Source organism: Pavona decussata, unplaced genomic scaffold, assembly GCF_977016875.1.
Source record: "Pavona decussata unplaced genomic scaffold, jaPavDecu1.1 SCAFFOLD_336, whole genome shotgun sequence".
In the NCBI taxonomy this organism is placed as follows: Eukaryota; Metazoa; Cnidaria; class Anthozoa; order Scleractinia; family Agariciidae; genus Pavona; species Pavona decussata.
This window is the reverse complement of record NW_028145724.1, coordinates 128,163-145,592: the sequence shown is the minus strand read 5'-3', so window position 1 is coordinate 145,592 and position 17,430 is coordinate 128,163. Positions and strand designations below refer to the sequence as shown.

Genomic DNA, 17,430 nt, shown 5'->3' with positions numbered 1-17,430 from the left:
TAGGTAGCGTGTTGGGATCGGTGGGTTTTGGTTGTGAAACCTTTTGTATGCCTGCATAGAAACGTCCATTGATACTAAAATTGTGTCTTGGCCTATCTTTGCTTTCTCTATGTAATTGATAACATCAGTTGTATCCTTTATAAAGGATTGTTGTTTTTGTGGTAGGGCTTGTAATACCACAACAACATCGGGAATGTCAACACCCATGCCCAATGCACAAGTGGCAACAACCAGCCGCATCTTGCTGTCTCTCTTTACAAATTCGCATAAGACATTCTTTAAAATTGACTCGGGGGTCTTACTGTGGAACATACCATACAGTTCAATGGCTGGGAGGTTTTCCAACAGGACTTCAAAATTGGCTCCACATGCAGTGATAGATCTACAGTAAATGATGGTCTTTTTCATTTCAAGACCCTTGGACTTCAGGTCCTCAATAAGCGATGTGAAAATTTTGTCTAGTTCTTCATTTCCATCAAGTTTCGATACACACAGTTTTATGTTTGACTTGTTTGGGCTAAGGTTTACAACTTTAGGATTCTTCATGTGCTAGTTCTTCACAATTTGGGTTCTGATAGTTTTCGGCGCAGTGGCTGTAAGGCACAAGAATGGTTTTCTTGTAAACCTCACACATCGCCATCGTGACACTCAGACCCCTTAAGAAGTTAGTGTTTCATTACTAGGCGACATGAGTTAATAGTATGTAGTTTTGTTGGATTTTGTTGAAAAGTGGCCAGCTTGTTAAAATTTATACAAAAAAAAAAACAGTGTGAGGCTTTTACTTAACTGCTAGAAGAGGGGTCTTTTTATTTGTATAAAGAAGCCTCTGATAGCAGGCAAAGCTTTTAAGGCAATTCAATCAATTTTTTCTTGTGACACCCCAGTGCTTGACACGCATAGGAATTTTTTGCTATTGGCAAAATTTACAATGAATTTATTCTGTTATCAATATGAATTTATACCAAGGGCCTCAAAACGTTTCTTTGTTTAAATTATCATGCTGATACAACCAAATATGTTGTTTGGATATTTGGGCTTACACAATGGCAGGTAATCACACTGTGTCTGAACAAGTTTGCTTTTCGGATCCTACATTTTGTCACCATTAAAATGGTATATAGGCCTCTGTAATGTCTTACAGTCTTACGTCTTACCTTAATAGGAGAAAAACATGCAGAATTCATGGAATGAAAGTCAAAAAAGGAAAAATATTTTAAATGTTCAATCGTAATCTTTATATTTCCTATGTTGTATGTCATTTAACCTTTTCAATTTAGGTTTTTAACTCTAATTCAACTCGTTAACTCATTTAATTGAAACCCGTAAAGGAGCAGTCTCAGCTATTTTAGTGTCACTTTGAATAGTATTCAAAGTAGTATTTGTATCTCTAGAAACGTTAAGATAATGGTTCTGTACTTTTGTTAACAACAATGCTAATTAAGTGCACAGAGTCTAGAATTAATTGTTTTTGGTCACGGGTGGCTTGGATGGACATGAATTACAACTTGAGAAAAAGTGGCCAATTTTCCTGTGTATCAGTGTTAATGAAACGACTAAGAAACTGATTATAGTTTGTTCTTCCTTAAGTAAATTAATTAATATTTCCTCACAGTGATCCAAGAGCAACTTCGTGTTGGAGAAAAGATTCTTTGTCAAATATTTGAGAAGTTTTCACAAAAATACGACAACATGTTTGTGGTAGTACTCGTTTGATTCTACTCATTGCAGTGCCCCTTGAGAGGCTTCTAAAGGTTTGCTGCATTTTCAGCAAGAGGAAGCGAAGTATAAATTATCCATTTTTTCTTCTTTACAGGAAAAGCATCGAAATCAAGAGCTAAAACAGAAGCAGCAGCAGCTTCAAAATCAATGTCAAAGGTGAGGCTTACGTTACTGGTTTTGCTGATTATAATCTTTTGGAGGGATTTCTCCTGAGGAAGAGAATTGAAAACTTCAACCTACTGGTTTTTACTAAACATTTTAATTTTTTTGTGAATTAGGACATTGAGATGGTTTTAATTCACTACTAAACAAAATTTAGTACAGTATGCAACCCCCGATTGGGTCAATGGGGAGGTGGGGCTGGAGTTCTGTCGGGATAGTCAAAATAAATGCCGCTTTCTTTTGAGTACTGTGAGTGGAACATCAAATCTGGAACTCAGTGTAATCATCTAACTGCTATCTATAGATCACTACAATCTGAGACCGATTTTGTGTCTACCAGCGTATTTGTCACTGAATTTGCAGAGTCTGCTGTTCTATGCACAGACAGAGTTTGGATTGTGGGTGATTTATTCATGTTGGCATTGCTGGTGATGCCAATGCTGATAGGCTACACGAACTGCTCGATAGTGCAGGACTAGATCAACATGTTAAATTTCCAACTCATGTTTGTGGACATTTTCGTGAAATTTTCGCGAATTTTTCACCCAGCCAAAGACTTAGTACATTTTTGTGGTGGAAAATGGCGCTACCCCTTCTCTTCTCAAATGTTGATTTCAACATCCGGGACTTAAGCTGATATGGAAAACGCTAGCAAGAATGGGCAAGGATTTTCTCTTCAAGAAGCGTGAGTTTGAAAGCTATTCTATTATTTTTCGCCGTTATAACTGTATCGTTGTTAGGCTAGTCATCGATTAGTCGAGAAGTGCGATTTTGGTCGGATTTCCAGACTTAATGTCATAACTAATTTCCAGATGTTCGTTCGGCGTGATTCGCACTAGGTCTTGAACTTATAATTAACCCGGAAAATCGATTTAAAACGCTGTCTTGCCCCGATTAAGCCGATTCTTTTGTGGAAGGCTAGTCTTGAGCGCTTAAAGACCAGGTTTTGGTTGAGATTTAAGATGCGTTGGCGCCGTTAATAATTACCAAGTGTCACACTTGTTTAGTCGGATCACAGGTCATGTCTCATTTCACTCAGGTGTCAATGTCACGTCTAATTCCAAAGAAAAGCCCCTCTTTTCTCTTTCATAGTATTTCCTGACCTTACTTTCTTGTGATGAACCGTAACTTGAGTATTGTTAATGACTAGCATATTCCTTCAGCTTAGAAAGTCTCAAAATGTGCTCAATTTCTGTAGCCACCTTTTTGAAAATCAGCTCAGATATACTGTCGAGTCTTGTTGCGTCCTTTTATACGTCATGTAGTGTGCACGAAAGGTGTTCTCAACCCATATGCCTCATGCAGTGTACATGAAATGTATCATGATCTATCAATGCTCATCTTCTGCTTCCGCGGTCATACGTGCGTGGATAATTTTATTTACGAACTACAAAAGTACACTTCAATAGCGTTTTCAAGGAACTCACTCTACACTTTCTACTCCAGAAATCCCACCTGTGGAATTCACCAGTGCCTTCGGATATCCAATCGTAAATACCCCCATGCCCTCAGAATTCCATAATCGTGAACCCCCCCCTCCCCTTCGGAAATCCTAAAAGCCGTCCGTGGTATGGTATGGATATTTTCTGGAATCGCCCATTTAGGATTTAAGATTTAGGATTTAGGATTTATGATTTAGGATTCAATCCACAGCTGATATGTTTACAGTTATTTGCATGCGAAATAATGCAATCGTATGAAAAAGATTACCACCCGAGTTACCTAATCCCTTCCGAATGGTTCATAAGCAACAAATTAAATTACACAGACTTCGGTCATAGCGAGCAAAGGCAAAAAAGTATTTTTATTCATGGACATGCACAGAACCGTGGACCCCTCGCTTTAAACTACATCCTGACAATCCCTCTCTGAGAAAATCACAAGTATCCAACCACAATTGAAAAGGCCTGGAACTAAGATTGTTTTAAATACTCTTTGTCTGATTAGCAACCTCCCATTTAGATAGGTTACAGCACATGTCATTCAACAGTGGGAGATCAACGAAATTTGATTTGGAATATAATATATGCCACGAGGGCCACGTCTTGTTCCCCTTATTTTGTCATGTATGCAAGTGAGCTGATCACTGTACTGGAAAGACATCCACCATTAAAGTTGATTCTGTTCAGATCTTAGTAATGTTTTGTTAGGCAGTGGTCTTCTGCGTTTCTGCCATCCAACCAGATATACAAACCGCATTACACCCATTCTATATAATCTTGCAGTAATCACAGATTATAGGGGTGCCTTTGATACCTTACATAGCACAAATGTTTGTTTCAATTTGACTTCATTCGTTTCAACTTTTTTTGAACTTTTTGCGCAGTTTTTCTTTATCGCGAAAATCATCATTTCACAGAATATTTGAAGTTTTCTTTCAAATTAATAACCACAGCTCTGCTGCTGCTAACCCAGCTTGAACAAAATCGAAGTCAATTGGACGAACAAAATTGGAGAGAAAATGTATGTCAAACCATGCCAAAAGAACCGACAAACTGTGGATCTACGTCGAAGTGGTAGGAAAACCTGCCCCAAGATCATCTTCAGTGAGCACTCCATTTGGAACAATCTTTCATAAACACGCTCAGTTAAGGAAGGTTTTCACGAATCCAGCACACGATTATGCTAACCAATTGAAGTGGAAACCATGTCTCTACATGGGAAAGATGACACCAACACCCCAACAGACCAGGCAAATCCAGACAGTTTAACAATTGCTGGAGATCCGCAGGAAGAATCAAGTGCTCTGGAACATGATTCGTGACTGAAACTAACCGTCGAACAGCCAAGCTCTCTGGAACATGATTCACCACTGAAACCCACTGTCCAACAGGAGATTAACAAGAAATCGAAAACTTCCTTCCAAATTTAAAGATCATGTGACGAACATTTTATCTTCGAAGAACTTAGGTTAGAGACGAATGAGAGCATTGCAAAAGCCGGTAATCGACATCAGACTTTTATCCTTTTGTCTTTATAAGAAGGAAGGAGTTATACGTGCACATGCACATGCACTTGCACGTGTGCATTTACAAGTCCCTTAATTTTCACATAACTTGTTCATTCTACACGAGCAACAATAGTGAACTTAGAGGGCCAGTTCTTTACATGGAAATCACTAGAGCAATTGCTGAACTCAGTCGCTTCTCACCAACCATCGCCTAGTTACGAAATGGTCGATAACTTTGATCTTTGGCGTGCTTTAGTTTAACCAATCATCGTTAGAAGTACGCTGTTCGTTGGTTGTCAGGACTCCCCGGAAACTACACTCAATCTGATTGGTGCCACATAGTGTTACCCACTAACATGCATACCAACGCAAAACCTCAGGCCGACAAGGACCTATGCAATACAATACAATACTTTATTTCACATTTCCTAAATACATTTCTTATGTTAATGAGATCAACATGATAAAAAAAATCTGTCATTGCATTGATTAAACTAAACTCTTGGTGATGGGAAATCGCCAGATTCTGCAAAGACTCCCCAAGGATTTTCATGTCACTTTACTAGGTAAAGAAGTTACACCATCCAACTCAGCTAGGGATGTCGGCATAGAAATGGACGCTAAGCTTTGATGATCATATTAAGAACACTGTCTCATCTTGTTTCGCTAGCCTATGCCAGATTAACAGAATTAAATATCTTTTTGACTCAGAGTCTTTAGAGAATGGTAACCACGCTTTGGCATTTAGTCGATTATTTTATTGTTCTCCTATATGGTCCAGCACATCAAAGAAGAACGTCTCCAAATTGCAAAGTGTCCAGAATTTTGCTGCAGGGAGTTGTCACAGGCTCGAGAAAAGTCGAACACATAACACCTGTCCTGAGGGACTTAAATTGGGTTCCTGTTAGTAACATGCTGAATTATAATCCATGAAATATTTTCGCTCGCGCCAATTAGTCTAAACACCTCACGTGACCGAATATACCCCAGCTAAAACTGGGGAATATCCGATGATATTCCCCAAGTGATATTCCCCAATTTCAAAAACTGCAAGGCGCATCTTGTTACTCGGGCCGTAAGGTGGCACGAGTTAAGGTTTTGGTAGCATCATCAAATTCTTTTTTCTTTTTGGGGTCGCGATGGGCCGAGAGATAAGACATCAGTCCACGAGTTATTGTTCTTGGTCTGGTTTTTTGTACTCGGCTGGTACGAGTTACGTTTTCGGTCGTATTATCAAATTCTTTATCAGTAATCAATCAATAAATTTTTATTTAAACACGGTTAAATCCATTAGGAGTATAAAAATTAGAAATAACCTAACTATCCTAAACAAAATTCAGTACCTAACTACAACTAATCTAACTAAAACCTGTTTTTCATGAATGCTGTGTATACTAGTACTCTAACATTAAAAATGATCATTAACTAATCTTTTGAATTGACGAAGAGATTTAGCTTCTCTCACATGACAGGGCAGGCCGTTCCAGAGAACTGCTCCGCTATAAGTAAAGCTGTTTTTCATGAAATTAGTTCGTGGAAACGGGACAAATAGTTTGTTAACAGAGTCCCTCAGGTTAGCGTCAGCATCATAGCTAGAAAAGGTTAAAACGTGAGCGGCATGGTTCTGAAGCTTTTGTAGCCTGTCAAATAATGTTTTACCACAATTACCCCAGACAAGATTGCAATAATCGAAATGAGATTGAATTAGTGCATTGTATATATAATGAAGGGTAGGTGGAGGGACAAAAGGTCTAATTCTTTTTATTGCTCCTATTCCGGAAGCGACCTTTTTGGATAATTTATCAATGTGTGTTTGCCACCGTAGATTTTCATCAATAAATACCCCAAGGGATTTGACAGAGGAAACGTGTTCTATCGGAACATTATTAATCGAGAGCTCAAGTGGGTTCGACAAAGTACTCAATTTTTGTCTGGAGCCAATTAACATGAATTCAGTTTTAGCAGTGTTCAAGGTAAGTTTATTGGAAATAAGCCATTTGTTTAGGTTATCTAAATCGTGATTCAGATTTAACTGTATTGAATTCACATCAACGCCAGCATAAGTGATGTGGGTGTCATCGGCATACATCCTAGGCTGGGACGAAGTTAGGCAGTTTGGCAAGTCATTAATATCAATAAGAAATAAAAGGGGGCCAAGGATTGTTCCTTGCAGTACCCCAAATTTAAGTGAGCAGATTCTAGAAAGAGAACCGATTAACAAGACAGGGGGGAGCAGGGTTGGCACAGTGTTTGAGCACTCGCCTTCCACCTATGTGGCCCGGTTTCGATTCCCGGACTCGGCGTCATAAGTGGGCTGAGTTTGTTGGTTCTCTACTCTGCTCCGAGAGGTTTTTCTCCGGGTACTCCGGTTTTCCCCTCTCCTCAAAAACCAAGATTTGATTTGATTTGGTTTGTAATTAGCTTTCTTGGATTGTAAAGCGCCTTTGATCATTTAGATGTTAAAGGGCGCTATATAAGTATTAAAATTTAATTTTAATTTAAAATTTCAAGACATTGTTGTGTACGATTAGTTAAATATGACTTAAACCAATCAAGAGCGGTTCCTTGTATTCCATAAAGGTTCATTTTAGATAAAAGGATATCCTGGTCAACGGTGTCGAATGCCTTTTTTAAATCGAGGAAAACCACAGCATTAACATTACCACGAGCAATATTAAAGGCCCAATTATCCGTAGCTTCCAGAAGGGCAGTTACAGTTGAGTGTAACGAGCGAAAACCCGATTGATGATTAGAAATGATATCTTCATTGGTCAAAAAGTTATACAACTGATCATAAACAATCCTTTCAAACACTTTAGCTATAACGGAAATGACTGAAATAGGTCGATAATTATCCAGATCAGATGGCTCACCTTCCTTAAACAACGGAGTAACTCTAGCACATTTCCAATCATCAGGAAATATACCAGAAAATAAAGATTTATTAAAGAGAGCACATAGTGAAACTGAAATAAGATCAGCACATTCACGTGCAATTTTAACAGAAATGTTATCAAGACCTGTTGCTGTAGATCTACATAATTTGTTTAGATGTGAGAAAACAATACTGCAGTTAGTCGAAGAGAAGCTGAATTTGCCGGTTATTTACATTTATATTATTGATATAAATTGAATTATTATTAGCAATTGGAGGTATTTAATTAGCAAGTTTGGGCCCAATTGTTGAAAAATGGTCATTAAAAGCATTAGAAAGCTCACTAGAATTAGAGATAATGGTATCATTCAATTTCAGTTCTTTCACGGTTGTATTATTCACACGACGGGATGTAAGCTCATTAAAGGTTTGCCACGTTTTTCGAGGATTACCCTTGGATTGAATAAAAGCATTAGAATAATAAAATGCTTTAGAAGTTTTGATGTCATTGTTTATTATATTTTGCAACTTTTTGTACTTTTCCCAATCGTGTGGATCATTCGATGTAATTGCTTTTCTTTTGGCAGCATCACGATCACGCATGCCTTTCTTTAATTTTAAATTGGTCCAGGGTGCTTTATTTGTCCTAGTACGTCTAGTTTAGAGTGGTGCGTGAATATTAACAATATCCAAAAATTTTGATTTCCAGTCAGTCCACAAAACATTTGGATCTTCAGAACCATTACAGGACCAGTCTCGTTGAGCGACATCGTTACGAAAACTCTCTCGATTAAAGTTTTGGAAATTTCTATAAGAAATGGTTGAATGCCCTTTTGAAGGAAAAGCGAGAGGTAATTTCCTATAAACGTAAATACGGCTAGGATCGCTGATACCAATATGAGAGACTCCGGAACAGACTACCCTGTCAGTATAGTTTGTATAAATTAAATCAATTAATGTTGGAGAGGATTCAGTTATACTTGTAGGTTCAGTTATAAGCTGTTGAAGCCCAAATAAATCAGAAATTTCGCATAAGCGTCAAGTATTTAAATCATATTGTGCAGAGGCTAGGTTACAGTTTAAATCACCTGGCAGATAATATTCTAGGCCGAGGGAATCTAATTTCTCAAGAAATGATTCGTAATATAAAAATAAATCAATTGAAGAGCAAGGAGGTCTGTACCAAGTGGCTATCAGAAATGGCCTGGAGTTTGGTTTCCGAATCTCTATACATAAATTTTCAAGATTGAGTACATTCAAGTCAGAGGGAACTCCAAAATTAATCGAGGTTTTTTTATAAAAACCCACTCCTCCTGGCCTCCTTGTCTGTTTCTATCACGACGAATAAATTCATAGCCTGGTATTTGGACCTCACAACTTTTGATAGAGTCGTCAAGTTTAGTTCCATTAATTGAGAGAATATCAATGGAGCGATTGGCAAGGAGAATTCTTAGTTCATCAATATGCTTTGTAAGACTATTAATGTTTAAACCCGCAATTTTAAAACCACGTCCAGAAGGAAGAAAACCAGAGAGATTAGTACTTTCAACTGAATCAATGTTTTGATTAGGAATACCTGATGATACATCACTTCGTTGAGAACCTAGCGTGGGCATCTCCTGTCGTGAGCTGGAGAGGGAAGGTTTCCCAGATCCATCAGAAGCTTTACCAGTTGTTGGATAGCTGAGGACTGAAAACCCTTAAGAGACTGATTATACTTGCCAGAACCAGATCTTAAAAACTTAATAAAATGCATGGCCAGCAATGACGAACCTTTGGCATTCAGATGAAGTCTACTACCATTTAATGCTGAGGTGTCAATAACTGAATTATCAATATAAGTAATAATAATGTTATCATTTTCTGCTATGAGCTTGACCCTCTCATTAACTTCGACGTTGGTATCTTCTCTGTAGGCTATACCCGAGAGACCAATGCTTGAGTTAGGAAACTTGCTCTTCATCTTCAACACAAGGCTCTTAATATCGACGACACATGAATCGACAGACTCCAATGGAAGATTGTTAGTGCCAGTATGGATTATGATGTGAGAAGGATCGGATGCAACGGCGATGTTGTCAACAGCTTCAGCTATTTCATCAGTGGTTTTCCCGGGATATGAGAATTTATGTACATGTCTTTGCGAAAGCTTTTTTGGATCAATGTGTTTTATCACTGAATCACCGATTAGCACTATGGGTCTTGTTTTTCCGACTTCACCGCTTTTGGAGTTATTTACACTAATTCGAGAGGTATTTGCGTGCGCTCCAGACTGATGCAGTGGCCTCTCAGATGATACTTGACTCGAAGGAGAAGGAACATGTAAGGCCTGATAGTGGTTATGACTGGTTGGAATTGAGTTAACTGCCTGGTTCGCTTCAGATGAATCAACATGTGATTGTTGCTGTTGCTGTTGTTGGCGTCTATCTTCGTTATTTGCAGTATGGTTGTCCTCATTTCTCACTTGAACTTGTACCTCACTTCTAAGGGGCTCAAATCTGCTCTGGGTCTCTATGTTGCAGGCGGGCAACGGCGGTTGGATATGTTTGTCATTCACACTTTTCCCAAGTGTGCCCACTTGGGACCAACAATCACATATCTTTTGTTGGTGGCATTCGCCCTCGCTTCTTTCTTGCATAATGATCTTCATTGCCAGCTTAAGAGAATCATTGTCTTGTTGCAAGGACAAAACTTGGCTCTGATAGGAAAAACACTTTTCTTCCAACACCTCAATTTCATTATCTTTTTAGATAGTGTCGATAGCACCTTCTCATATCTCTCTTTGTAATCGAGGAGCTCGGCGCTGAAAGCGGTTTCTTGTAATTGGCATTTTGTCGACAGAAGGCTTGTATTTGCTTCAACCTTTTTCTGAAGAATTAATAAATCCAGTTTTAAGCCCTCAATATCGGCACTGATATCAGAGTTCGATCGCTCTTGAATACTGTTCTCAAGTCCCGCGTCAGCGGTCGAAGCTAGTCGATTACTGCAGATGCCATTGCCTTCTTGCAAAGGCGGAATTTCTTGTTCGGTTGTTGGAGCATCCGAGACAGGCGTATCGGCTTCCGTTCCCAGTTTATTTTGAATAAACTTGACCAACTTGTCCTTTAAGACGGGACCATCTCGACCTAGGAAACAAAGGGTTAGCTGTTTCTTATTATACCAGTTCATGACGAGATTATTGTTAGAACTTTTGAATTGCTTTACGTTTCTTCCGGGCGACGACCACTTTCCTTGTAGTTTCAAGCCATTTTCCACAAAATACTTTAGCGATTCAAAGTTATTCGTCCACGTTAATCGTTCCCCATTTAGCTTAAGGGATTATAATTCGCACCATTCAAGGTTAAGCTGGTAAGACTTGGTATCTTTCGTCAAAACGGGACCCGAAGGTTCACCTCTGTCCGCCATGCTGTTGCTTCTCTCTCCTCCTTAAATTCTCGGTCGCTTTCTTTGTTTTCGGGCCGTGGGGAGTGTTTGCAATATGCGAGCTAGACGTACCAGGCATGAACAAAACATGTGAGGCATGAACAACCTCAACATAAACTGCTAACCGTTAAGCTAACCGGGGAGCTATTTAAGCTAACCTAAGTGCTTTTTAGGCTAACTGGAGTGCTCTTTAGGCCAACTGGAGTGTTTTTTAGGCTAACTTGAGTGCCTCAAGGTTAGTTTTGTTTAACCAAAAATTTGGCAACTAAATCAGTCTATGACCTTGCGGGCTAAGATAGATAAAGATGTCTCACGTTTACTATAGAAAAACAATCAATGTAGAAACGGTTTCTGTCTTCAAATGAAAGGTGAATAACAAATGCTTTCCCCTGAATTTCATTTAAAAACATAAACAGCGAAACATTGAAAAACGTTCAAGGATATAAACGTACGCATGATGCGTAATGTTACTCTAGATCCCTGGGGGGGGGGGGGTACTCAACAGATGCTTGGGTAGGGAGGTGCGGCCCCGGGGTTCAAACCCTGACCCTGTTTAAGACAATTCTCCGATTTCCCTATCCCGTTTAAGACAGAATTCACAATTTTCAGGTCCTTTCTAAGACATTGAACCCAAAATCACACCCTCTTTAAGACTAGAATGAAATAAGAATACACTAGTTTCTTACTGTATTTTAATGTATGGCAATCACAATCTGTTTAAGCCATTAGTTTATGTAGGGATACCGTGTTTAAGACAGAAAGTGATGAAATAGATACCCCATTCAAGACAAAACACCCTGAAAACCATACCCTATCGGGCCGCACGTCCCCATTAAGGTCACATAAGGGAGTACCCCCCCCCCCCCCCCCGCCGGTCTAGATCATACCGAAAATTACGATCCGTCATTGACCCGGCGTCGCGTACATATTGGGACCGTACAAATGGTTTCTGACTCAAAACGAAAGGTGAAAACGTAAGGATTAAAGCCCGGGGATTATAAAAAGTATTCGTATGATAAATGTCGTTTTCCCCTGTATTTCATTCTGACTGCAAGAAATGCAATTGTATCTGGACGTACTTATTGCCTCACTATATCTCTGTACCTATCTATTTGGTAGCCTACGAGCAAGCTCTCTTTGGGGTGGGGGGCAGGAGGGGGAAAGAGGAGCCAAATGGAGGCTATTGTTTATATATGCTGTCGGCAGTCTCACGTTTAAATGTGTTAAGGGACTAGCGCCTCGATATCTCTGTTCCCGCTTTGTCACTAGGGCTACTGTGCACGATCGAGATGCTAGAAATAAGAACAAATTAGATATTTCAGGATACAAATCTGCTACTGGGTAGCGATCTTTTCTGTACCGATCAGTAACTATGTGGAACTCATTGCCTACTGCTATCATTGATTGTAATAACCTATCAATGCTTAAGAGGAAATTGAATGATTATCTTTTGCAATTATATTTTTCAAATAGTTAATTGTTTCATTGTACGATGATTATTATTTGCAAATTAGGACTGAATGCCCTTTTTATTGTAGATAATATTAATTTTAATATATATTGGTAAATTAGGATTGATAGGTATTTTTCCTATTGTAGACAATGACTAATTCATTTCTGTAAATTTTAAAGATCATTTCATTTCATTATTCAAATATGAACTTTGTTTCACAACTGAAATTCTAAAATTGGGAAATTCTGCAGAAACATCAAAGAGGCTGCCATATATGGAAGTGCAGGCTTATTTTGATTAACTTCCGAGAAAACAGAAGTCACTTTACTTCTGAAGATGTCAAACTAACAAAATTGAGTTGAAGTGTTTTAATGCACTGATCCTGAGTATGCTACATTTTTTGTCAACACTTCACTTGACCCTGATACCTGATGAATATTATATGTGCTTTCCCTGAAACTTTCCCCACACATTCATTAGAATGTCTAAGGATCATTCTGCGGTTAAAAAGATTCAACAAACGATTTTTCGGGTATTACCTTGACTATTTGGTTTCAGTGTTAAAAGTAGAGATAAAGTCATAGCAAGTTGGAAAGCAAACTTTGATTTGCTTTTTCTTTCAGCCTCTTGAGCAGTGAACAACAACTTCTGGCAGCAAATGAAAGACTTAAAACATCGCTGGAGTTACTTAATGATGAACTTAGTAAGAAAAAACAGTGTTTGTTTTGTTTTCTAAACGTAATGCTCCTCGTTTCAATATCAGACTTTTTTTATATGCGCATTGTTTCTTCATGCTAGTAGTGGGAAACAGAGAGTTCACCAACAGGGTGGACAGGGTGGAGGTGACGTCACGGGCTGACTTCATTGGAAATGATGACATCATAATCTAAACATAGCACAGTGACATCATTTGGTGGGGGTGATGTCATTGGAAAAACTAAAAATAGAATAGTGACAGGGTGGAGAGGTGGGAGGTGCTGTCATCGGAAATGATGACATCATATTCTAAAAATAGAATAGTGACATCATCGGGTGGAGGAGTGGATGACGTTATTCGCTTAGACAGTAGAAAACATTTTTTCCTGGTTGATTGATTCCTTGCTGCTAAATTGTGCATGTTAATAATGTCCCGCATAAAATAAACACATCGTCCTGTGAACTAGTTACCGTGCAATAAACAGGTTTCCCGGAGCCGACTAAAACAATTCATCTTCAGGTTTCATAAACAAATTTCAACAAGTTCCTACCATTGCCCACCCAACAGCATTAATGACCGAAAGTTTTGTTTCCTGGTTAAGGTTACCGTATACCTTCAGAGGTGTCTCACGTCCAAACGATGTAGCATGTCCGGTTTAAACTGTAGATACGTGAACCCCCATATCAAATTAAATCTTATAGAGCTGGCTATCAAACTATACCAAGCATTTTAAAATAAAACGAATAACCGAACTTTTAGCACCGTTTTCTCGAATCAATTTCTTCACTTGGAGGAGACACTTTAAAGAGCTAAAACTCAAAGGGAATTTGTTCGTTTGCCTTTAAATTTGGACAGTAGCTAGTTTAAGATACAAACAGCAAAAACGTGTCTGCGAATTTTTTCTTTCGAAATGTTTTTCTTCGAGAGCAATTTTAGTACGATCAATCCACATTTTTTTTATCCTATTTCGAAAATGTTCTGTAACTTTTCACTGCGATTGAATATGGCAAAACGCAGACACGTTTTTTAGCGCTTTGGTATCGGAAACTGAGGAGCAAATTAAATTAGAGAAAAACAAAATTCGCTTTAACTTGTAGCTTTCAATAGGTGATTCAGACACTCCCATTTAGAGGTCATGAAAAATTCGACAATTTATTTTATTTCAAAATTCTTGGTATAGTTTGATAGCCACCTCTATAAGCTTTAATTTGATATAGGGGTTTAGGAATCTACAGTTTAAACTGGACGTGCTACATCCCTTGGACGCGAGACACCTCTGAAGGTATACGGTAACCTGAACACTATATTTATTGGTTTTTAACAGCATGTTATTTTTGGCTGATGGGCTTGAGTGGAAACTTCACAGCATTCTGTCTCACCAATAGTTGATCCACGCAGAGAATCGTTGAACATCACAATCAAATGTCTCCTTACTGTTTTATTTACAATAATTGTGGATTGTTTGTGCTTCTTGGCAGTTAATCAGCCCTTCCTCTTCCCTTTGTTGGAAGAACTTAAAGAAAGAAATTAGAATGTGATCAGTCATTAATGATGATTGAATATGTGGCCATTTATTCCCCCGTCAGGTATTGCAAGATCAGATCTGCAGAGACAACAAGAAGAAGGTCGCACCAATCTTGAACAGAAGAAGTAAGAACCACAAGAAATTCCAGATGCTCAATTAACTCTTGTTTCTAATTCAGTGTGCAAATTGGGGTTGAAAACACAGAGCAGTCATTAAGTAGGAGATCACTGAAATAATTACAAACAGGCTTGGATGACACATCATTCTATTACCATGTAAAATCAAGAACATGAACGTGGCCCTCTCCGATTGGCAAATTAGAGTAATGCTGAGCACTAGTCTAACTTCAAATTTAAAATATCTGAATAGAGAATCAAATTAAACATTCTATTTATCAATTTAGAAAAAAAACTAACTCTAAATTACCTCCTGTTTATCAAAAATATCTGAATCTGAATTGAAAATCATATGATACGTCCTCTGTATGAAATAGATAATTTTAATCTCAAATGAAAATCAAATTGTAACAAAATTCTTGTAAATCGTCAGTAGGAGATCCGATTAAGCAGTTTGCCAGAATCATCATCTTGTAATATAATGTGAGTAAGGCAGAGAATTTCTCCGTCTCTGACCATATCATTTAAAGACAGTTGAACAGGGGCCACCTCCTATTAATCGGTCAGTTTTCAAAGTCCCGAAACTAGTATGCTAGTATAATACTGTATTTAAACCCCAGTTTAAAAACAGCCACCTTTACCGAGCATTCTTCCTGTTAAATTTACCCATATTAAATGAACACCAAGAAATTTGTTAGACTTTTGCGTGTACCCACGCGAGTGTATCGCATGTGGATCTATCACGTGATCTGTTATTTTACTCACATGTTTTCGGGAATAAATCTTGTCGTTTTTCGTTCATAACATGGCGCCCAACATGGGGCACAGACTCGTGATTTTTTTTCGTTTAATAGTCTTTTCACAGTGTTTATAAATCATGTCGGAGGATCAAACGTTATTGTTAGCTTGTTTGAGAGCAAAAAGAAATGGACATTGTTCAGTCATGACAAGAAACATCAATGAAGCAAAAGGTATACTCGAAGGAGATGAAATCGATGCGCAGAAAGGGAATAGATTGAAAATCATAGAACAAGTTTTGAAGGAAAAACTTGAACTACTCACCAGTTTCGACGACGAAATTACGCAGCCATGCAAAATAGATGCCAATCGAATTGGCGGACGAAATACGGTCGAGAATTCTAGAAACTAAAGGAAACATCGCCATAGCACGTGCTTTGCTTCAAGTTCATGATGGACCTTCGTCGACTTCGTCACATACCACCTGTCAGGTTGTTAATGTTCATGATCCATCGTCAATTGCTCCCAATCAATCGTCTAATCAAGGTGGAGGATCGTCTCCAGCAACCGTTGCAGGACAGAATCATCATTTGGAAAATGAATCATCACCGAGTCTTCCCGCTCAATGGGAAATTCAAGATGGCGGATCGTCTCGCATGTGGCGGGACAAAATATGCATCTAGAGAATGAATGGCCGCCGACTATTCCAGCTCTATCCATCTCGTCAAATCATAGCCAAGCGACGCCGACCAAGACATGTCTCCCAAAGTTAGTGCTCCCCAATTCAACGGTGAGATTACAAAATTCACTTCATTTTGGGATAGTTTTGACAGTGCTGTAAATAAGAACGTGGAACTGTCTCCCATTGATAAGTTTAATTATCTGCATGCACTGTTAAAGGGCCCAGCTGCAAGAGCTATCCAAGGGCTGACATTGTCGGAATCTAATTACAAGGCTGCAGTTGACATACTACATGAACGGTTTGGCAAAACCCAGCAGATCATATCGGCACATGTGGATGATCTTTTTTTTTTTTTTTCCAACTACTTTGTAGTCTATTGTAACAAAACAAAACTGTTTTACAATAATTACAGTAGTTCAGATTACAGAACGTTACAATTGACAATTTACACTATTCTACAATACTTGCGTTACAATAATAACTAATGAAACAAAACTAACAAGCTAAAAGGAAACGAGATTACATTATGCAAAATATATATACATAAAACTACTCAAACAAAACTAAAACGCTAAAAGGATACAACCGCCGACCGGTTGGCTCAGTTGGTAGAGTACTGGACTACCGTGCAGGAGGTCGTGGGTTCAAACCCTGGCCGGACCAACACTCAGGGCCTTTAAATAACTGAGGAGAAAGTGCTGCCTTTGCTCTGACATCTGTAAATGGTTTGACTTTCTAGTCTTCTCGGATAAGGACGATAAACCGTAGGCCCCATCTCACAACCCTTGTTTGTAAATAACTCTGTGGGACGTTAAAGAACCCACTCACTGTTCTCAAAGAGTAGGGGACGTAGTTCCCGGTGATGTGGTCTGGTCTTTATGTGTATAATCTCATGGTTGGGTGGGTAAATGCTCGGAGATATTAGCTGCATTAAGCTAATCTGTAAATCCGAGGGTAAATAAAGATATGATGATGATGATGATGATTACTCTACGTCATTCACTTATATTTATACTTAGTTGAATAACAAAGAAACATGTGGATGATCTTCTTAGGCTGCCAAATGTAATAGGGGACAAACCAAGTCAAC

At 38.6% G+C, this 17,430-nt stretch overlaps 1 protein-coding gene and 1 pseudogene across 2 annotated transcripts in view; one reads left to right on the top strand and one right to left on the bottom strand.

The window, feature by feature from the left end:
* Positions 1-17,430, top strand: part of LOC146453337 (centrosomal protein of 83 kDa-like) — a 176,073-nt gene that overhangs the window by 144,548 nt on the left and 14,095 nt on the right. For both annotated transcript variants that reach the window (XM_085096714.1, XM_085096713.1), the window contains 3 exons: positions 1,814-1,875; positions 13,206-13,285; positions 14,866-14,929. In XM_085096714.1, coding sequence (XP_084952840.1) covers positions 1,814-1,875; positions 13,206-13,285; positions 14,866-14,929 — 206 coding nt within the window. The remainder of the gene's footprint in view (positions 1-1,813; positions 1,876-13,205; positions 13,286-14,865; positions 14,930-17,430) is intronic.
* On the bottom strand, positions 9,310-11,228 carry LOC146453338 (uncharacterized; annotated as a pseudogene).